Genomic DNA, 23,847 nt, shown 5'->3' on the forward strand with positions numbered 1-23,847 from the left:
TGTATATACAAGACAGTGTTAGGTGATATATTTTTAGAAATTTAATTGAATTGAATTTATTGTCACTTGTACCAAGACACAGTGAAAAGCTTTGTCTTGCAAGCAATACAGGCAGATCACAGAGTTAAGTCACATTGATAAGTGAATAATAAGTAAACAATGGGAAAAACACAGGTACAGGCAAATGTTAAAAGTTTGTGAGTCCATTCAGTAATCTCACAACAGTAGGGTAGAAACTGTTTTGAAACCAGCTGGTACATGTGTTCAGGCTTCCGTACCTTCACCTCAATGGTAGAGGTTGTAGAAAAGCATTGCCAGGATGGGATGGATCTTTAAGAATGCTGGCAGCCTTTCATTGACAGTGAGCCTGGTAAATGGATTCGGTAGATGGGAGGTTGGTCTCCGTGATTGTCCAGGCCAAGTTCACCACTGTAGGAGATAAATGAAGGAGATAAAATTAGTAATTTCACAAATGACTCAAAACTTGGTGGTGTGGTAAATACTGAGAATAAAAGACTTAGTCTACAGGTTGATATGTATGGGCTGGTCAAATGGGATGAACTGTGTCAAATGGAATACAGTCCTGAAAAGTGTGAGGTGATGTATTTTGGGAGGACTAACAAGGCATGGGGAGTACACAATGAATAGTTGGACAATAGGAAATATAGAGAATCAGAGGCATTTTGGTGAGCATGTGCCTGGATCCTTGAAGGCAGCAGGATAGTGAGATAAGGTGGTTAAGAAGGCATATAGGATATCTTACTAGTAAAGGCATTGAACACAAGACTTAAAGAGGATGTGATGGAGCTGTGTATAATGGTCTTTAGCTCACAGCTGAACTGTTGTATGCAGTTCTGGTCACCATACTACAGGATGGATGTGATTGCACTAGAGAAGTTGCAATTGAAATTAACCTGGATGTTGCCTACACTGGAGCATTTCAGCTATGAACAGAGTCTTGATAGATTGGGTTTGTTTTTAGAAAAGGCTGATAGGGGATCAAACTGAGGTGAATAAAGGTGAACTGAGGAACATGGACAGAATAGAGAGGGAGAAACTTGCTTTTCTTAGTAGAGGGGTCAATAACCAGGAGCACAGTTTTAAGATATGGGACAGGAGGATTAGAGAGTATTGAAACCCCATTGTCTGAAAGGGAGCGAAGGTGGAAACCCTCAAGCATTTAATATCTATTTAAATGAGCACCTGAAATGCCATTCAAGGCTATAAACCCAGTGCTGGAAAATGCTATGGATGCTTATGATCAGTGCGGGTATAATGGGTCAAAAGGTATCTTTGCTTGCCTTAAAAACTCTATGACTTTCTAAGACTCCTGCTGAGACCTACCTGACCTACTGAAGATATTAGGGTGCATGGAGGTGCACAACATTTTGATTTGACGAGAGAAATATTCCTTATGTCTAGAAGTTGGATGTTCTTACTTGTCCCTCTTTTATAATTCTTCTGTTGAATTCTGACTGATGACCACACCCTCCCCGCCCGCCCCAGTCTCAGAGCAGCGTAGACCATCCAAGCTCCAAATGGTCACTGCTCCAGCACACTGCACATGCCCGCCTCCACAATGCCAACCTTGCCGCCTCTTGCAGTGAGGCGCGGCTGCACACGGCGCCTCTTTGGGATCGAGTTGCCCGGACAGTCCTGACAACTGAGCTTGGTGCTCGGGAAGATCCTGCCTCGCAGCAAAAAAAAGAGACAGCAAACCAAATAATGACATGTAGACAATGAATGCTTTCTCTTCGTCCAGCACTGTTACTTCGAGATTTATATATAAAAAAACATTGTTCGTTGTTTCGCGAAATCCGCACATTAATATAGAATTAATACTTGCGGTCAGTTTAACTATTGGGGAAATCCGTTTTGCATGGTATACGAAAGTGGTGTAAGTACAAAGGTGTAAGTATAAAGCAGCACATGCAAAACCTGTTGCATGACAGTGTTCGCAGTTCAAAAGACACGCGGTCATTGTGTCTTTTAACATTCTGTAAAACAGTAATTTTGGCAAGCCGAATAAACATACCCTCCTTCACAAAACTGGAGCATCTCGATGTATTACTTCGTAGTTTTTATCGTTGAAAATGTTGTCAAACCTGGGAGTTTATTTGAGAAGATGCGGTCAATTGGAATACACTTCCCTGTGAATCCCACCATCAACAATTTTATTTAGAATCTCTCAAGTACTTGAGAGATGAGAATAATAGTGTTGGAGTATCTCGTTTTTCAAAACCTGGATCCTATGATTCTCCATATTTGTCGTCACTAATTTATGTAAAGGAGGCGAAGGTTGCTGACGGACAGAAGTGGAAAGTCGCCGGCCCGCCAGGCCACTAGCCTTAAATAACCTTCAATAGTCTATGTTTACAACACGGGGCTAGGACAAGGTGATAAGCAATGGTTATATATTCGCGATCAACATGGCAAATGAAAAGGGATGGAGAAGTAGCAATCCTAATCTGATGGTACATTAATGTGTCTGCTACATTAGTGGGCCATAGTCAAGCAATAGCAACCATTTTTGACAATAAGATTTCACACATTCTGTGCGGCTATCCCAATGCGCTGAGCTCCTCTTAACATCTGTTAAACTACAAGAATACTGGGGGCGGTGTTTGCACTCATTGTTTATGTTAACAGGTGTTTGGTGCCTGGGAGATCCAAGACCCACTTTTCCGTTCGGTACATTTGACACTATTGGAGTTAGAACCGATGGATATGAGTACAACAACTCAATGAGGACAACACTTCTGAGCTTCTTGCATCGCGTTGCTCCCGGGACAAATCTGTCCTCTCGTGTTCCTCTTATACGGTAACTGGTTCGGTAATAAACCGATTCCTTAATGCGTGCAATGGTCAAAATCAAGAGGCTGCTTCATTGCTCGCACAATGTCAGTCATCATATTACATTGACCCAGAAATAATCATCACTGCTGGTCTTCCTACTCAAGTCTGTACGGGAGCAAGGTCATACATTCAACCATTGTTATTAACAAATCATATCGATGGTCTGCAAATATTTATTCCATTGGATCTATGGGAGAAAATACGGCCTCGGGCTTATAACAGAATAACGTCAAGCCAACTCCCAGAAGCATTAACAAAACAAACTTGTATAAGATTTACCTTGAGGTGCTGTTTGCTATTTTAACCACAGTTGACTGACTGCCACAGAGGTGGAAGGCTTCAGCTTGGCAGAGGGCAAAGGTCAGCTAATTGTGATTGGCTTATCTGCTCTCATCTGATGGAGAAGAGAGTCCTGAAGCAAAATATATTTTAGCAAAGTCTTGCTGGTGTGATGATCATGTTAGTTTGTAGCAGACAATCTGCGTTCACCATCTTTAAACGCAAAATCTGTTCAAATTATCTCACTATCTATAAACATATAAATGTGGGCCACGGATGTTATAATTCAGAATCAGCCACATGCAAATAATGTGTCGGTTTTTTTGCTAATTCCTCTTGTAATGATCGTATCAATATAGAAACAGGTCCCAACAATTCTCAGTATGGTAACCTAGGTGTCCAAATATTTAGCTTTAATTGTGAAAACTTGTAATATAAACTGACTTCGATTTAACCTGTCAAGTTTAAAATTCCAATCTAAATTTGATAACTTTTGAATATTATCGACCGGACATGTTAAATTGGCCACTGATCTTTGTTTAATGCAATGCTTACCATTGGAAATGCGAGATGTTACGTTGCTGCGGACAGTATTACAATCTGAGATTTAATTTTCTTTTGAATTTGATTAACCATGGGATAACTCTTCAAGACGTTTGACCTTTATTCTATATATGAGGACGAAACAATTGAGAAAGTAAAGCCTGTGCCTGAAATTATGACAAAAAAAAGAACAGAAATTGCTGGAGAAACTCAGCAGGTCTGGCAGCATCTGTGGAAACAAAGTAGTTAACGTTTCGGGCCCACTGGGCCTTTTTCAGAACGTTTCAGATTTCCAGCATCCGCAGTTGTTTCTTCTTGGATTCCTGAAATTATGAACTTAAGTGGAAGAAATGCAAGGCTGAACCCTTCACTGAGTTTCCCCCATTCTCCATCAACAATTGCCATTGTCTGTACAATGTCCTGTATAACAATGCAGAAACAGATATACAATATGATACCATTGAATTGTTAATTGACAGTACAATCTGGTCGGATACATTTTAGCAAAGATCAACTGTGTAGTGAGTAGCGACCCCAATAGTCTAGCGATTCTAAGTTACATAATACGCGTACTTGTGTACAGAAACTACTTTGCCTGATAAATATATTGATTCGTGTCAGAAAACAAACGTGGATAATGTGTTTTACTCTTATGAATCAAACATGACTTTTAATAGAAAGAAATGCAAGCTATCTGAGGCTGTCCAATGTGCCTATCGCTGACATTCACTGGGCAAAAATAGCGTATTGTTGCATCACATGATCGAAACCCATCAACATGAATTGCAACTGCTGCATTAGGGCGAGGTTAACCTTGTGTTTTGGAGCAAGTACTGCTAGAAAGCTAATATAATTTCATTTTATATTGAACAATGGTACACATGTAAGCTCCATCTGTGCAGGCCAAAGTTCCACCTGCTCAACGCTGAATTTCGGGATTGACAGAGATGTAATGGAGACCATCGCCAAAACCTTAAGTTAATTTCTACCCCAAAAAAAGGCTTTATAAATAACATTTTCTATTGTCTAGGCATAGCCATATTTCCAGGTAAGGTATCTTTCAGCAGAAATAATGGGATAACTTTACGAGTTACTAAAAAGGCCAGTCTATCACAATATTAGTGCAGGGAAAACAACGGAATAAAGTTCGGCTGTTGGACAAAGGCTCACGAGCACCCAAATAGGCAATACAATAATGTGCTCTGAGGCACGAATATATTGCCAGAGATCTGCAGGCTTGAGAAAGCACCCGAGGAATCGGCGCTTCTCTGGAATACCAAAAGATAAACTTTTACTTAAAAATAGAAAACAGGTCACGTGTCGTTTATACGTTTAAGTATTGTTCCACCAGCCGTTTGCTGGACACTTTACATTGAAGCAGGGTTCGTGGGTCAGTATAATTCTTCCAAAAATATATTTTCCAATCAATGTGACCTATTCATAATATTCAAAAAAAATGCATGATATGACAGTTCAAAAAAGGCATTGCATAAAGTCTAATGCAGGCCTCATACTCTCACGAGCTGCTTTTTTGCAATTGCCATACCTGCGTAAGTTCACCATGTACATTTACATTTCATAACAATATTCCCTAATGCACAGAGCACCAGGAATTTTGCGCAACTTCCAGCTCCTGGGTGCACTATGGTGAGAGGGCCTGAGACAGTGACCTTACTTCAGCAAGTCCTTGAGGCGGTGGAATCATAAGGCATGTAATCATGAACCTTGAATTAATCCTGCTAACAAGAATACATGAACCAGCCAAAAGAATAAGAAATAAAATGCCTTCTATTTATACAATGCCTTTCACAACCTCAAATGTCTAGAACGCTTTCACGGCCAATTAAGTAAGATGTAATGAGCTTCAAACGACCAAGTAACCAGCACGCAATTTTGGCGAATTGATATTTCATTTTTCAACAGCTAAAATGTATAAGTAAAATGCTAGATATTTCATTAATGTTTTAATATCGCACTATAGACTAAGTTTGACGGAAAATGCGAAAATATACACTTGAGTCTTTCACCATCTCACTGAGGAAACAGAAAGCAATTAATCTGGAATTTTTTTAACGCACATCGTATAATTTGACAAAGAGCCATTTTGAGGATACTGTCTCTCTCTCTAAAAGTAAATATTTGCTCAGCCTCGGTGCTGACTTCCTTTGCTACGATAATAACACATCATTCAAATTTTCAAATGTTCTTTGTTAGTTTCACGAAATTATCCAGCATTAGAGGAAAAACAAATGGTTTCTTAGGTCTATGACTGATGCAAAAACTTTCATGAGAACCTTAGAAGGAGTGTGAGTTCGATTGGCGAAATAGGGAACACGCATCCATTTCGGCAAGTTATGTATATGCAGTAAACTTTACAACCAATAATACGGCTTATCGAAACTTCATTAGACAGGTTTTCAAGAGAAAAAAATGACATGACATAGTTTGCACAAAGTCGCATCTTTATTTTTGCTTCAGGATCACAGAATTACTAACAACGATATTATGTGAACAGTACATATGTATGATAAATACTTATATTTACATATTTAATTTGCATCTTATTTGCACAGTGACAAATCGACGAGCGTTTATCTCCGAAATAACTTGGGTGATTTAATTAATTTATATACCTGAGATTGTTGGGATTGAACAACATTAGTTTCAGCCTCTCGGTAATGCTGCATTTCTGCAACAATATGTTGTGTAACATACGTAGATATGGTAGCCACATATTTAAAAAATGTTAACTGGAACTTGGAAATGTTCTTCCATTAGATTTAATTGGTTCGAACTTTCACAGGCGGCTTGCACTTAACCTCCAGTGCACAGCCATCCTTCTTCGAGCGCCCTCTCCCCACCGTTTCTGTCAGTATATCGTCGCTACTTTGGTCCCAGCATTTAGCAACTGAAATCTGATGGTCAGAACAGTGGAGAATTATATATTAAAGCACTGGTATCGTGACCGTGATTACTGAGAAATGTCCTGGACTTTTTGTTTGTTAAAGTGTTACAAACATTTAGACCTGCACCTTATAGCGTAAGTAATGAAGAGACACAAAATTTTTGCGATATTTCGCCCAAATATAAAAAAAAGTTGGACTTGTTTATTTTGTATATGTTGCTTACACAGGGACTAAATCATTGGAACGCACCGCACTCCGTAAAATATGCACTGAGCAACAAGTGTACTCGTTTACAAATCCACTTCCTAGCGTACAATGCGATCCATTCTTTCTTTAGGGACATATATGTTGAAGAACAGTTAATGGAGGCTTTGAGTCCAGTTATCATCGGCGAAATTACTTTCTTTTAATCTTTATGTTTAAAAATTGAGAACACCCCTGTATGCTTTGTTTCCTCTTCTTAAAGAATATCAATTAAGTTATGACGAGAGCTATTTCATAACGTCATTGACATTCGGGAACAGTTTGTCAAATGTTTCAAGTACCAAGCATTCCCATTCCGAAATTTCTGGTTGCCATTTTACCAGGCAAAGTTCTTTCTTCTTTCAAGCCTGAGATCCGCAAGCAGTGAAACTGGACCGATGGTCTTTCACAACTCAAATTCGAAGCACACGAGAGATTAAACGAAAGTAACAGAATTACCCTGGTTTTTACAACCTCGAGTGATCATCTGCAGGAAATCCTGAGAGCAGAAAGCGTTTCAACGAGTTAGCGAATTGTGTGTTTGGCGAGTTTGCTGTCGGGAAACCCGGGGGGAGGGGGTAATGATCAGAGGAAATTTTGCTCCCAACTTTGGATGAACCTCGGGTGTTTGCTATTAAGTTCAAATTGCTTAAGGACTAAAACTGACATGTTCGAATCAAGAAAACCTGTCTGTGACGTGCGCTGCTCTTTCAAGACCAAAACACGGTGAACCTGAACAGCAAAGTTTTGCTTGTCGTGTTTATTTTTGCACAGATCTTCGTTTATACGTTGCAAAGTTTGCAGGCAGCTCTCAGTCTGGCTTTCATAGCAACAGGGGTCCGGAGAGAGGGATAGCTTAACACAATAAAACATTATCACTGGCTCGTGCCGCCTGAAGTCCTGACCAGAAATGTCCCCTTCACTGGCAACAAAGTGTTAATTAATTGAGGGGGGAGTAAGAGACCCCATGGATCGCAAAGAGGTGACCGTGCTGGCGGCTTGAGTCTTACCCTCTTTAATGCTTCCCTACCTCTCAATACTCTGTTCTGATGCAAAACATTGTTTAAAATTCAAATCCGCAGACGAGCCAAATCATAAAGCAGGATGGCAGTTATGGGAAATAATGTAGCTCGTGTATATTTGACCTTTTTACATTGCACTGGCTGCAAACGTGGCGAGTCAAATGTTGAAATGGCTAACGGTATCTCCCAACCGTAGCTCGTAGCAAAAGAGGAGGATAACACAAGTGAATTGACATACCGGTTACAAAACTGTTTCTCATTTTTAACGATGTGATAATGGCCAGAGTGTGAATTGATGCAATTTAGTGCGAGAGGAGGCGATTTCCAACGAGACGAGGCTCCTTGTCATTTGCAAGTGTGAGTCCCAAGGGGATGGATGGTGGCTTTACAAATCTCGATTGTAATTGTATGTGCTGGTTGTCCTGATCGCAAATACATGCACCGGGGTGGTACGGCCGGCCGTTTGTATTTCAACCGACTGAGAAGAAAACGGTATGACGTTGGGTGAGCTGCTGTTTAAAATCGCAGCTGCGTGCGCCTAAGATCTCCGTGCTTTACATATTCAAAAAGCAGCGAATGTCTCTTGTGACATGTTGATGTGCAATTAAAACATCGGCCACTTTGCAATTACTAAAATGAAAACAGTGAAACGGTGAGTACTGCAAAAAAAAGCACAATTACATTTGTAATCGGCGTGCATAATGCTGTTGGTTGCCGGTGAACACACCAGTAAAAGATGCTCTTTTTCCGTTTTTATTATTGTGTTGCTTCCCTGTTTTGAACTCTGAAATCGAGAGACATGCTGAGTGGCGGCAATTATGTCAAATCGCTTTATTCATTGCGTATTACCATAATCAATTTAGTAATGGTCCTTTGAATCAGCCACACAGATTGATTCCCAGTCTTTGCAACTGACGATTAGTTGACGAGAAACATTAAAGGGGCAATATTATAACTGCATACCGCTGGTAAATGTAAGGGTACACTGCATGCAATCAAAGTCAGCCAAGCAGAAGTTTTTGCGTCCTCCGTAGCTAGAATCAGAAGCATGACAGTTCATGAGTGGATTTCTCCAAAAGAAATATCAGGGCAGGGTGAAGTAATTAGATAAAAATGTATAACATTTCCAAATATGACTCTGTATGTGATCCATAACAGAATAACTCAGGCTTTTTGCTCAAATCTGCCTCGAGATGTCTCGTCTCGTGAAAGTTCTCACAGCACACGAGTGATTGAATTTAGAATCAGATCTGCACACCAATGGACATCGGTCTGGTTCAGATTCGCGTCAGTGATAATATATTTAGCTTTTCAATGACTCCCCGAGAATCCAATTTGCATTTTTTTTTGAAAGCAACAACAGATCCTGCCTCCTAAGTCTAACTTTGGCGGTCGGTTCGAGAACTGCTCGGTTCAATCGACTTCTTCAAGATCACGACCTCTCAGTGAGTGTGGTCTGCGCATAATCCATCAGCTCCCTGTCCTGCAGCCCCACTGCTCTCGCTGCCAAGTTCACACTACTTGGACACAGGATTCTTTCCCTCATTTGACGTTTTAAACCGAAACAAGCCGGGACGCATTCCTTTCATTTTACCGCCTGTTTAGTTCAAGTTCGTTAAAATGTGCCCCAGAGCTCGCCAGCTCTAGGTCCCCTCTTTTTGCTTTGACAGATTGTAATGTACCCCGGCGTTCCCTAATTGATTGATTAATTTTCTCTCTGTCTTCAAGCTGATATCTCTAACTAATTTCTTATAAGCGCCAGTCTTTTCCTTTCCTACCGGGTGCGATGCAATTAGTCTTTCGAACAATCTTAAGCAAACGTTTAGCGACGTCAGCTTGTCCCGCATAATTTCCACACACGTCAATCTAAATTCATTTTTTATTTATAATCCCCCATTATTTCAGGCGAATTGAATTTCTAATGTCACCGGTCGAATTTTGAGGAGCAGAATATCGCATTCGTTGTGGAAAATCTCAGCACATTCTCACGGAGACAGGGTAGACCCCTCGACCTTAAAGCTGCATTTTCGTAACTCGTTCATTTTTAATGTATGTAACCATGTACAGCCCCCCCCCCCCCCCCCCATGTTACTTAGTAGCAGAAATAGCTGGTAGGTGATGGTATTTATAATCCAGAAATCTGTCGCGAAGGGGGAAAGCGGACGTACAAAATAAAGCGAAAGGCGAGGATCATAAATTAATCAGAGCTTAAATTGCAACAAAAGAATTCTATCGATGCCGAAAGTCCAGTTCAGACAGGCTACTTGCATTATTATTTAGAAAGAGGAAAAGGCCGAGCGTGCAGCTCAGCTGGTTGGTTTATTGACATGATTTTTAACTTTTAAAATAAATCAACTTTTAGAGGACCGTGGACCAAGGTTATTGTCTGGTAACCCGATCGAGCAGCGAGGGATGTTTTTTTTCCGAAAGAGGGCCACAGCAGGACAGGCAGCCGAGCGAGGACTGCGGGATAGCAGGAGGATTAAGCGCCGGTGAATAGAGACGGTGAGACAGAGGGGCGAGAACAAACAAACAAAATAAAAGACCAGGGGAAAGAAACGGGAGCAAAACACAGGACAAGGGCCACGAGATGATGATACGAGAGGCGAGGTGCGAAAAGAGAGGGGCGATAATTTGAGACCATGTTTAATCGTTTCGGTGGAATGAGGAGGGGGGGGGGGGGGGGAGAGAGAGGGCAGAGGGGATGGAGGACAGAGCGAGGGTCTGCAGCAAGTCTCTTGCAGCCGAGCCGAGGGCCACTGGCCGCGAGCTGCTGCCTGCAGCTTCCCTCATGCAGCCGGAGCTGGGGAGGCCGGAGTAGGGCGGGGCGCTGCTATGTAAATAAGACGGGCTGATTGACAGGCGCTGCCCGCCGCCGCTCTATCTAACCAGAACTCAGCAGCAGCGTCCACCAAAAGCACTCAGGCTCTAGAGCAGTTCCTGCAGCTCCATGCAGACACCTTCCTAACCCAGCACTCAGCCAAAAGCAGGGGGGAAGCTCAACTATATGCTACTTCTCTAGTAACAATCGAATTCTCCTCTTTTCTCTCTTTCTGCCCTTTTTCTTTTTTTAAAAAAAGAGATTATTTTGTGTTTCTTTTTTTTTCCCCCAATTTCTTCTGTTGCGTGCGGGTGTTGATTTTGGGGGGGGTGGGGGCAAAGCAATGTCTTATCCTCAGGGTTATCTGTACCAGCCGGCAGGTTCGCTGGCTCTTTACTCGTGCCCGGCGTACAGTGCTTCCGCTCTGACCGCCCCGAGGAGCGACGAGCTGGGCAGAGCCTCGTCCGGCTCGGCGTTCAGTCCCTACGCGGGCTCGGCAGCATTCACAGCCCCCTCTACAGGCTTCACTAATCCGCTTCAGTACTCAACTGACCCCGCTACTGGATTCCCGTCCTACATGGTACGTCAATAAATTTCAACTGACTACATTTGCATTATTCTAAACATTAATTTATTTTGCATTTATTTCGTGCTCTGTAATTTGAGCAAAAGGCTTTTAACTTTAATGAAGTTTGCTGCCGGAAAATGTTCGAACGTGTTACTTGTTAAATTATATACAAACTGGCTTGATGCAGCACAAGAATGGTGCTACCATACGCCAAGCACAGTCCGTAAATGTCGTGTTTTCATTTTTAAAAAAACAATTCGAGTAAGGGCAGTATTGAAAAAGGGTGAGATACAATTTTTAAAATGTACACCGATTTCTGAACAATACAGCACAACATTTGGTTAAATGCGAAATCACACACACACACACAAAAGTTTGATGGGTTTTTTTTTGAAAGGTCGAACTGCAAACGTCGGTAGGGGGGAAAAGTGGCGAACTGCACACGGTCAAAGTTTAAAAAAAAATGACGCTTTTTCGAAGTCAGGCCGGATGGGTGACTGAAACGCCGTAGAATGCACATAGTCAGGGAAGGTCAGCAGACTGTGTCGGCGCAGGCGAACCTCAATAGCTACCATATCCCAAAGTCCGGGAGCCGCAATTGCTTCAAAATATGATTTTTAAAAGTGGATTTACTGTTTGTAAGTTTGATAACGTGCTTGATGAGAATGCACAAGGGAGATCCGCCGCCATTTTTAGGTGACATGAAAAAGAACTTTAAGAATTAAGATGTTGGGGGGAATAAACACCTATAACAATATCACTTCGATTAAATTCAGACCAGAAACTCAAACTAGAGAAACGTATTAGACCTCTGAGTGAATGCAATTGCATTTCATTATATTAACTAGATCCATTATGCAAATGTAAAAAAAAACTGTTTATATTGCAAATCCACTGATCAGTACATTGGTATGTCTATGTGTTGGCATAGTCATTGATATTTTGTTGTCTTTTTAGGGTTCCCCGTACGATGCTCACACTACAGGGATGGCTGGAACCCTCAGTTACCACCCCTACGGTAACGCGGCTTATCCTTATCAACTCAACGACCCGGCTTATAGAAAGAACGCCACCCGAGACGCCACGGCCACTCTCAAAGCCTGGCTACAAGAGCACAGGAAGAACCCGTACCCGACCAAAGGGGAGAAGATCATGCTGGCCATCATCACCAAGATGACCCTGACCCAGGTCTCCACCTGGTTCGCCAACGCCAGGAGGAGACTCAAGAAAGAGAACAAAATGACCTGGGCTCCGAGGAACAAGAGCGAGGACGAAGAGGAGGAGGAATCGGGAGACAGCGAAAGAAACAAGGAAGGGAGCTTGAAGAAAAAACACGACCAAAACGAAACATCAGCTGAGGATGAAGGTTTGTCCTGTTGAAAATTGTCTCCCATCATTTGATGTTATGCAATTACGACTGACAACATAGCATTTTATTAAGACAAATGTCTGAATCGATATTTGATGTCTTCCTGCTATGGTTGACTTAATGGAGCCAGGATGGGCACATTACTGACCGTGCAACCACACATTTTTTTTTACGAATGGCAAGTGTTCGCTTTTTGGAACACGCATTTTAAATATTAGCAGCTATTAATTTCAGACGGAGCAGTTGAAGGAAGTCTGAAGTATTCCGCGTTAACTAAGTTAGGTTATCACACGGGGCATCTTTTGTAGTAGTTGGCACTGGAGGGGAGCTGATCAGTTCCACTCCAGAACCAGTTACGCCACGCTGTATCCTGGTTGCTTCAGGAATTCAGTGCCCACTGTACCAAGTGACAACCACTTTCAAAAACATACACCAGTTTTGCCAGCGGCCTGTGAGTTTGCCTGAAAGGATGGCGCGTTTCGCTTATGTGTTTTACTTCCGATGGCGTTGCTTTCCTCTTTGAAAGGCAAAAAAGTTGTTGCAACTTATTTAACCGCGAGTTGTTGTGGTTTGATTTTTCAGGCATTAGTTTGCACGTTGACACGCTAACCGAGAGCTCCTGCTCCCCAGAATGCGAAGGAGACAAAGTGAGCAGGGTGGAGGGCAGCATTTGTGAATCTGGGTCCGAATCGAAGGAAAAATGTGACAATTGTATCGATGATGACGACGCCGTTGGTGGTGATGATGATGATGATGATGATGGCAGCGATGAGGAGCGGGAGCTTTCTCACAAAACTATGAATTCCTCGCCTCTCACTCGGGTGGACGCGGCGCTGCTTCACGTTCAAGAAGACGAGAGCTCGGGGAGTAGAAGCAAACACAGCCTGAACAGTATCATCACCTCCGCTTCACAGACTCCAGCCAGCAAACCCAAACTTTGGTCTTTAGCGGAAATCGCCACCTCGGATATTAAGCAGCAATTCGGACAGATTTGTTCTCCGTCGCCGAACTCCTCTTCGTCGACCTCTGGCTCTACCTACCCGGCCACCTCAATCCTGGGTAGGCCCATTTACTACACTTCACCCTTTTATACTAACTATACGAACTACGCCAACTTTAACCATCTGCAAAGCCAAGGCATCTTGCGATACAGCACCAACGAGACTGTCTTAAACACTGCCTCCTTGCACAAACAAAGCACTGACTCTCTGAAAAATGCCAGTCCCCAGCTCGAGCAACACTTCAGGGCCACAAATTACGACTCCAAAAAAGGTACGTGCTGATACCAGCGTTCTGCTTACAACTTGAGACCTGCACTGAGGTGCAGACCATTAGCCATAGCAATCAAACGCCCTTAAAACGTCGTTACAGTACAAAGCTCCCAGTCCAAGTGTAATATGTTTGAACTACATAATGTGCAAGGTACTTGAAACATTTATTTCTCTGGACTGGAAATGTGTACTAGCAATAGTAGTTGTTAGGCTGATAGCTATCCGCAGAGAGTGTAACTAAATGATGGTTGTATTTTTTGACAGACCCCAGTGATGTCTGCACAGTAGGAGTGCAACCATATCTATAGATGTGTTATCAGCAGTGCAAGTAAGTGATCATATGAAAAGACGCATCTAAGATACAAACTTTGGAGTTTAAGCAGTGAAATCAATGTGCTGCAAAACGAGGAAGGGGGGATACAAATTAAATATTGGTCTGACTGAAAATTGTGTAAACTTATTTCGTGACATTATTTATTGGTAACAGACATGTAGGGTTTATAATAACAAAGGCCCACCCCGTCACAAATTCTGCAATATTTTAACCTGTGCTCAGTACGTCTCTGAAATTGTGACAGCTCTATGCTTACCAGTTGGTTGACTGGGATTCTGTTTTATTTCCTTGGTCTGCAGGTAGGTGTCACAATTGCTTTGAAAATGTCAGCGAGCCATCCCCCAGCTATTAAGCAAAAAAAATGTATATAGTACTGGATCACATCTTGTGCCACTGTATAGAGAAAACCCCACAAAGCACTATTTTAATTCACAGATGATGTTACTAAGAAAGCAAATCCCTGCAACATATCTCTGCATTTGTTGGTTAATTATTATTCTGTATATGTGATTTTTGGAAAATGTCTTCTCAGGTTTTCTTCACTTGATCCGTTTATTTGCCACGTTCTAGGTGTAATGCGGCTTTATTGTAAAACTATTTGTAGATATACAGTAGAACAATGTGATTGAAGAACTTGAGTATCTGAAAAGTGGAAAACATTTGATATTTATTTTTGTAACGATGACACAAAGCTTCTAGTAATTTATGCAAGTTGTATTGCAATGGAATCTGAACATTTTGTAAATAAATCTGCTTGTTTTTTTGGAAACGTGATAACAGTTACAATCTGGTTGTTATAGGGACTCTTTGCTAATTTATATCTTTAAATGTAAATAAAATTGAGTAGTCTGCAACTGCAATTTCTTTGAAATGTTTGAATTATTTGGCATTTTCTCTTCAGAGGTATATTTGAATTTGAAATATTTGATTTAGTTTGGTTTTGGAAACTGAATTAAAGTCTCTTTAAACATGCGTTTGATACTTATTTCAATGCAAAATTATGATATATTAGTTTTGATGTATTAGTAGGGATTAAGACTGAGAAATGCTAGCAAACATTCGGACACATTCCAATAGTAGTGTTACGCAAATTTAAACGATAGACAAAAGCAATTAAGTATTAAGTGCTTAAACCGCGTTTTCAGCGTGAGGATCATGTTTAGGCCCCTTTGTATCTTTGCTTAGTTTTTTTCCCCAGAGTTTGTCATTTACCTGTTGTGTTAGATCATCAAACCGAGCACAGTAACATTCCCGTAGTATAAATTCAAAACTCCGATAATCTTCCGCTTTGAATCGCATGCGAAGGTAAATGATTGGAATTCACACTATGCAATGTTGCGGCAAGAATGGGCTTTGTAATATTTTAGGGCTGGTCAATTAAAATCGGCTGGGTGAAGCTTTCTTTAAAATGGAAAACATTAATTAGAATATCTGAAGTATATATCTGGTCTCAAGCCAATTCGCAATAAAACAAAATACATTTAATGAAAGTAGGCATAACGATCATGGTGGACTGAAATCCGAATAACATCAGCAGGTTGCTTTTGCTTCATCAGAAAAAGCCACAATTTATTCGATGGCAGGGAACATTGTGTTTAACTGAAATCTGAGGACGTGCAATTAATTATTATAATTAGCGCAATTTCTAAAGGAACATAAATATCCAAAATTAGCAAATGTGACAACTAGACGACCTGCAACAAGGCCGTTGACTTCGGTGCAATCAATCTCAAAATATTTCAAAGGCCCCGTGTATTCCACTCGGCGGAATGAGTAATAATGGTATACTGTGCGATTTTAAAAGGGGAGCATTAGGTCCCAGCGGGAGAAATATTAGTGGCAGTTCCGTTTGGAACGGCCAGTCGGGGTTCATTATGGTGTATATTCGACAATTTATAAAATCTTGTCTAAACATCTGCCATCTCAAATGCCTCAATCTGGCGGCTGAGGAGAAATTGCTTTAACAGGAGAAATTGACACGCAGGCTCTGATAGCTTCCCAAGTGACTTATTTCGCTCTGGAAATTGTTGGCGTTGGTCACTTCTCGTTAGCGAAGGGCATTTGAAAGTGATCCCCTGCAACACTTGAAGCCCTCAGCCTTCGGGATGTTAAGTGTCTAACGACCCATTAATTGATCAAGCCTGATATTGTTATACAGTAGTTCTTTTATTCAAGAAGAACAATGACTTTTTTTTGCCGTTTATCATTTATTGGAAATGTATTTCTTCCTCGCTTGACAAGAAAAGCCAGCCTTGTTAAACCAGGCGTAGGGTTTGACAGTCTCCGCAAAACAATCAGAGCAAAATCAGCTTATGTTTGAAAATTCTGATTTTACATAGCAGGTCTAGTTTTTTTTTACATTGTACTAGGACCCGCATCCCCCCTCCCGTCCCATCCGATGGGCCACATCGTTAATAATTAAACAAAAGGTGACAACCAAATATAAACTCACACCCAGTTATTTAACTAGGTTGATGTCCCTTCCCCCAGAATTAAACAATTAATCGAAGCACTGATTTTTTTTTTCTAAAATTTGCAATTGATCCATTATCTAAGAATATAGCTTTTCTTTTGGTTACCGGTTGTACTGTCTGGTGAAGGTGCCAGTGGTTTCTATCGCAGTATTAATTAGAATAGACTTTGCATTGTTTGCCTGTAGACAGAAGTGGTCATTAATTCGGCAATTGCATAACAGGGACTCAAAAGGTCACCAAGTGAAGAAAGTATACTCTATTTAAATAGTGCTTGGTATGAATAGGAGCGTGTCTCCAGGGCTTCAGAAGAACAACTCCAAAGACTAGCTCGGGTGATTTAAGCGCAAAGACAAACAGTCCACAACATCTAGTTCAGGGCGCTTTATTCGAACTGATTTATTGAAATTTAATCTTTACTCTCAGGTGGGTTCCTGAGGGTATGTCGGTGTTGTCACATATTACTCGAGGCAGTTTCAAAATCGGACTGCCGCTGTTCCTTTCTGTAGTCTCTTCAAATGTCAACATTTGTTCTGAATGAAAGAGTTATTGTTTCTCTGAGAGGGACACGGACCGCCCTTTTTTGGCTAGGGGAAATCTTTACCGTGATTGTTTGATTAAATGCAAAATACAGTCTCAAAAAAGAAGCAGCACACCGCGCGTAAATGTGACAATGTTACTGTTTGACAAGCTGCTTTCTGAAAGCCCAGTATCCCTGCTGGACAAGGGTTGCTGAGATGTGTGCGCTTATTCAAGTTAGCTGAAGAAGCATTTCACAAGCCTAATGGGAACAGTTTGAATGCCATAATGAAGACAATCAGCTGCCTTTGCTACACGTTCCTTGACAATTAAATAACCCAGAAAAGCAGTGAAGTCTTCGCCTTGAATGAGCTAATTATCTACATTAAATGTAGAAAGTGCACTGACAACACAGTACCACCCTTTCTCCTTACCCTGTCTGCAAATTATAACCATCAGCAATATTCAACAGGAATCCTCCTTAAGTACACATTACAGTATATTTATTCAGTAACATAGAGAATGACTGTACTCAATACTTTTTTTACGAAAATTTAAGATCTGGATTTCAATGGACAGTCACTATGTATGGAAACAGTTGTGGTAGTAGTTGCCTGTGTGTGTGTTGGGGTGGGGGTAGGGGGTAATATTGGTTATATTAATGCAATGGTTAAGTTAATCGGAATTCGGTGTGTGGGCGTAGGTATCATTGGATCGTGCTAGGTGATTTCGTTTCATTTCCTTCCAGGTAATATTTCGGATCCACAGGATAAGCAAATCACACACTCATGACTCTCCATCCACCACTGCGATACAATTAAAACCATTAGCAGCAATACATTGGTAGAAATATTTCCAGGACGATACCCGGTTTGTTTTATCTTCTTTTATTTTAAAACTCCACAAAATAGTCGATTCTTACTTCGGCAACTGTTATTTAACAAATACACTTAAATATGTAATGATGCTTCAGTTAAACGGTACTAATCAGGAGGCAATCCAGTCACAAGTAACAACTGTTCAGGTATTTGTGTGGATTCAGAAGCATTCCGTGTAGGGATGGGTCAGCAGCGAATCCAGAAGAAAATGTTAAATAATTTTCTAGTTTGTTTCTAATACAGTTTGGCGTTGTCTCACCAAAATCTGTTCCCAAAAGTTTGTAAAACAGTAATCTTAATTTCTGCTAACTTTAGCCAACTCATTACTCCATTTGACAAGAAAACATTAGAAGTCCTAGCTTGCACAAAGAAACCACGCCAGTTAACAATCATTGGCGAAGACTACTGTGCGTCCCAAGTTTGCGAGGCAGAAATTGGTTTGATATTAATTCGTGCCAGTTTCTCAACAATAGAGATGTGAACGATAGCTTCTAACGATCTGAATATACGCGCCCAAAGAACAAATATGGTTATTTTCTAAGTTCTAATTACTTTGTACAATTCCAGGTAATTAACCGACCAAAATGTGGTGTAATTACATTTGTATTCAAATCGACTAAAATAATTCTTGTATACATTTAAAATAAAAACATAGCGAAATGTTTATAATAATTTTTTTATTATTGATAAATAATATCTATGATCAAGATGTGTTATTGTTTGAAATAGTTGGGGAAAATCAAATACCTAAATAAATATCATACATTAAGTGCAGTTAAAGAAAACCACGATGAATGTTTTGTTTTAAAGATTTAATTTAGTAGAGTGCGCATGTTATTCTATTTAATTTTGGAAAATAGAATAAGTGAACATATTATGTGTGTTTGATGAATAGGTTGGCACGATTGATAATGCAAAGCCATCTAACTATTATCAAGCTGTACAGTCACAGTACACTCTCTCATGTGCATGACAGACACATGCAAGCAGTCACTCTGGGTAAAAATAGAACTTGTGTTTACTGGAGCAGGTCCCCCGAGCCCAGCCAATAGGCAAGGATTTGCTAATGAAGTCATTCCTGATCTGGTTATAATTTGGTAAGCAATGTTGCTTCTTGCCCTCGCCTGTTCTCTGCGGTGTCTAGTAAAGGCAGGTTCACAGTGTTCATTCTGTAGCCTATAAATAATCATTATGATGGAAAAGGCCGAAATGACAAACAAATAGACGGCAGCTGGGATTGATGAGGGTGATCAAAGTTAGTGGGCAGGTCCTGTTCAAAGTATCAGCATGCCTCAGCCCCATAAAGGTGCCAGCAGCCCCTTTTTCTTGCAGATCAAGGAATGGGGCAAAACGAGTGGATTTCTAACCCCTGACATTTCTCTAGAACAAAGACATGGGAACTTACACGATACTAATTACAGCACCTCGGGGGACCCTTGGAGTCGGCAGAGCCAAATTAACACGAACGCATTTTCGAGACGGTTTCGCCATATACATTGTAATTCATATAGATACGCATACCTGGTTACTTTTACTTCCGTGTCAGTTTAAGAACGCCTTAAGCTAACCACTCATAAGTCAGAAAATAAACAGCATATTTTAGAAGCATTCCAACTCTATATTGCATTTTCCAAGAAGTAATGTAAACACCAGCTTCTGTAGGCAGCATGTAAAAAGCTGATATATAGATATATTATATAAAATAACAAAAGTGTTCTATTTACCATGTCTGCTCGTTCTTTTACTTTGTCCTGCCAATGCTCTGGCTTCCAAATTATGTCCTCACGCAAACGGATGTGTACGTTTTGTTTTGTGCAAATCGCTGAGGCTATTAAAATGTTTTATAGTTTCAAAGCCCTAATTGCGATTGTAAATCTTTAATAAGGCCCAAATATCCCAGATGCACAGAACTCTTCCTCGTGTTATGTCATGTCTCCTCCTGTCAGTGAAAAATACCACATGTAACTTTTTTATTGGGTTGGGTGGAGAGGGGGACAGCGCATTAACAAGTCCATTGCACATAATAATACACAAATCTAACGTTACACTTGTTTTTGTTATGGCGTTTAAGATTCATCGACATTAACAAAGCTTGTGTTACGATTAGCTCAATTTTGTAATTTCACCACTTCGATTATTTTCAACTGAACATTGACAACTGAACGACGGCTAGGGCGAGTTTAGCATTTAATTTCAGAACATTGAAAAGCACTAGCAAAGTCTTATTTTTACACACCCAGTGTTGCAGTATAAGCGCCTATCTGCACAGTTCCAATTGAAAAAGATTTCTGTTTGACTCTCGCCTGAGATAATACCAAGTTCCCATATACCTTACACATATTTATTACCTTCATTTGGGGACTTAAAGGAAGTTTTGTGCAGGGGTCTGGTAGGGGCGGTTGTCATAAATATTCGTTCTGTACTGTAAACATTGCCTGGCCATTAGAGTCTTGGAGTCGGGCAGACTATACAGATTCCTCAACTGCAAGGATTTTTGCAATCCACATTAGATTTCTGTCATGCTTTGCAGCAGAACACGATATCCCCTAAAGAACCAAGAAAAAATATCCTGACAGCTAACATTAGTTAAGTGCGCAATGAATAAACCCTTGCGCGCAGTTTCGGGGCTAATTAAGATTCTGTTTAAAGTCCCTGTTTAGCAGATCTGCATGGAATGTTAATGCAGCTTTGACTAACTGTAAGAAGAAAACTGCATTTTAAGAGCCATTCTTGGGCGATAACATCTCTCACTTCTGTATTCAAGGTCTGTCCGAGCCTGTTACGAAGTCATTATCTCAAATTACTCCATCACTTCATTTTAGGGTTTGGGCAAGCAAGGCTCTCTGCTTAGTGAGAAGCTGCCTCGTCTCACAAAGCCTATACTCTCTGAGGGGATAAAGGATGAATTAAGCCAGTATCTCTACCTTAGAGGGTTTGCTCCTTCGAGTTCCTGGACAAATATAGCCAGAATTCAGTAAGCAGATTATATCTATTGCTGGCGTCTCAACTGAAATCCCCGAAGGCTTTTTGACCCTTTGAAGTTTTCTCTATTTTGCTTACACAGAAGTTTACATGATTAAGTCAGGTTTTTACAAGGCTCAACAAGGAAAATTTAATCACCTCTGGACACTCAACACCAAAAATACGCAAGGCGATAAATTCTGCAACTTCAGCAAGCTATAGAAATAACAGATTTGAGGTTTCTTTTTAATTGAGCGGAAAACTTTATATATTGTTGGAGGCCTGTCACTTACAAAGTTCACGACGCAAGGAGTTTACAGAAGTATGTTCAACTAATTAATTTAAACTTGACTAAAATGTTGAATCCCTATAAACAAATGTTATTAGTGGATTATTGACTCGCGGACAATTTGTGACTTTTTGTTTCACAAACCCATATGACTCTCCGAAAACAGATTTCGTTGGTACGCATTAAGTAAAAGTGCAATACTTCACTTGTCTTAAAGCCCATTTGCACCATGTCTGAAGCAAAATGCTATTTTTGGAAACCGCTTCCCTGCAGAAGGCTAGCACTGCAAACGGCGACTGTTCGCAGCTTCGTTACACTCTACGCAAACACACACGCTCCGCAAAATTCGTTTGATAACCTGTTACTGTTCTGAAAGTTTCAATAACAGAGAAAACTAGCCATTGTGGACGCGCTAACAATTTTGTATTGGCAAATCCTGACGGATTATCTGGCTATGGTTGTGTTGTTATGCGCGGTGTCCTTATAACAACAAACAAATTGCACATTTTCTATTGCAATTTGTGCAAGAGGGTTTTTGTTTTCAAAATTGGGATCGTTCGTTGAGGAGAATTCTGCGCTGCATAACTCCATAAATGCTCTTAGTCCCTCAACACAGCAGCCTCGCGACAGGCGAGCGTTAAAGTGGCATTATCATTCATTAAGATTATGTTTAAAATTAGATGCATCAACAGAAAAGCCACAAATCCGTGTTGGTTTTCTTTTTCTTTATTATTAGGTATTAAGTTGCAAAGCAGGTTAAGGGCACTGGCAACAGGGCGACCTACTGATTATTCCTGCGTTGGGGTATCGCTTCATATTCTTCCTAAGCTCACTTTGACTATCGTATGAACTGGAGACTCAGCAACGTGAGGGATGCGCGGATGTTCCACACTGCCCGCCTCCAGAACACACATACACACACACACACACAGACAAACGAATAACTTTGCAGTATGTCAAATCCCAAAGCAAAGCCAGGACACTCACTTTGAGACAAGCTCTGCTTTCAGGGCACTCAGCTTTCAGCGAAATCACCCAGGAATATTAGTCTTATTTCATTTAATCACCAAGTCCTAACAACGAAGATTTCAATTCATTAAAGGCACTCAAAAATTCTGCCCAGCTGTTTCCAGCCGCTTGGCTGAGGACGAGGTGGAGAAAGATTCGCAACTCAATCCTCAGAAACGCTGGGCTGTGTTCAGCATAATTCATCCGTCTAATTACACTTTCATCTCTTTCTTCTTAAATGATCCCAGTTATAGACAGATGGCCCTTTCGCCGAGCCCCTCTGTTCCTACGGTATTAAATAAAGAATGTGATACTTGCAGAAATCCCCACTATATCTGCAGGCATTTACTACTCATTTACATCTTTGATCAGTCGCATGGAAACAAAAAAAAACAAACTACATTTTAAAAAAGATAACGCAGAGGGAAGGGAACACAATTTTAAAAAGCGCGCACGAGGGGAATGCTAATGCCGACATAATTAAAAAGGTAAACTTTCCCTTTAAAACTTTGAAATTGTCAGTTGATCTGCTGAAAGCGACCAGCAAATGACAACGAGGTCATTCCACTCAAGACAGCACTGGCAGGATCAGTGGTGTCCAGACATTTCTTGCCATATAAACTGGAACGCTTTAAAACCACTGATGACATCCAGCATATCATTAAGGAGGGGCGAACCCGCTCGACTCTCGGAGAGGAAGGAGGACTCGGTGTCCCAGCGCTGAAAAAGAAACCCTTGACTATATTAATAAGAGTAAAATTTAAGTGCCTTTTAAAAAGGAATAGATGTAACATTGGTGCGGTCGCCTGAAGGTGTGCGTTTCACATTTTGAGTGACATGGCTCTTTTTGGTCACACGAGGTGACTTGTGCCCTAGAAATCAACGTACACACTCACACATTAGTCTGAGCAGCAGCGGTTGGCGGCCTGTCTGCTTGCATTCACACGAAGTGTCTCTTGACCACTTTTGTACATGTAAAGAATCATGAATGGTCTGCGCTAGCATACGTTTCACTCCCTCAGCAAAGACCCATTGGTATGTTATGTGACGCACGTGAACCGAAATGTAATGTTGGAAGCAAGACTTATTTGCTGACACCCAGGCTATATTCTTTGTGAAATAATTTAGACTGACCCATTACCTTACTAAAGGAACTAGCCCCCAATATTAAGGCATTGGAGATCCTTGAATAAGATCAGCCCCTCTGCCAAGCAAGTAATTGAAAGAGAAAAGTACGAGGGCATATAGCATTTGAAGATTTGGATAATTGGAGTAAACTTAACTCAGCCCAGTTTCAGACAAAACATAGTCATTTGATAGAAAAAAAATCCCTTAGCCTTAACATGCTTGGTAGTTGGATGCCAAACTTTCTTCTCTGTTCTTTTCTTGAGATCACTTTATCTCTCGTCGCTGTCAGCATTCCTGAGCTTGGACTTATCAGTTGCTTCCCATCTCTAGAAGCCACAGCCCCTGGCTCTGATCCTATGCACCTGTTAGGACCTGCTGGCA

At 40.9% G+C, this 23,847-nt stretch overlaps 1 protein-coding gene across 3 annotated transcripts in view; it reads left to right on the plus strand.

Annotated features, from left to right (window-relative positions):
• Positions 1 to 10,713: 10,713 nt before the first annotated feature.
• The window catches only part of irx2a (iroquois homeobox 2a), a 99,149-nt gene continuing 86,015 nt past the window's right edge, over positions 10,714 to 23,847 (plus strand). The window contains exons 1-4 of one of the 3 annotated variants that reach the window (XM_087986821.1): positions 10,714 to 11,250; positions 12,196 to 12,604; positions 13,190 to 13,879; positions 14,143 to 14,206. In XM_087986821.1, coding sequence (XP_087842947.1) covers positions 11,014 to 11,250; positions 12,196 to 12,604; positions 13,190 to 13,879; positions 14,143 to 14,186 — 1,380 coding nt within the window. In that variant the 5' untranslated portion in view covers positions 10,714 to 11,013 and the 3' untranslated portion in view covers positions 14,187 to 14,206. Of the gene's footprint in view, positions 11,251 to 11,752; positions 11,877 to 12,195; positions 12,605 to 13,189; positions 13,880 to 14,142; positions 15,073 to 23,847 lie in introns of those variants that run through there. The other 2 variants (XM_043689642.2, XM_043689644.2) reach the window with 2 other exon arrangements.

This window comes from Chiloscyllium plagiosum, unplaced genomic scaffold (genome assembly GCF_037043375.1).
Source record: "Chiloscyllium plagiosum isolate Xiang-an unplaced genomic scaffold, Cpla_swu_hap1 HiC_scaffold_5, whole genome shotgun sequence".
Taxonomy (NCBI): domain Eukaryota; kingdom Metazoa; phylum Chordata; class Chondrichthyes; order Orectolobiformes; family Hemiscylliidae; genus Chiloscyllium; species Chiloscyllium plagiosum.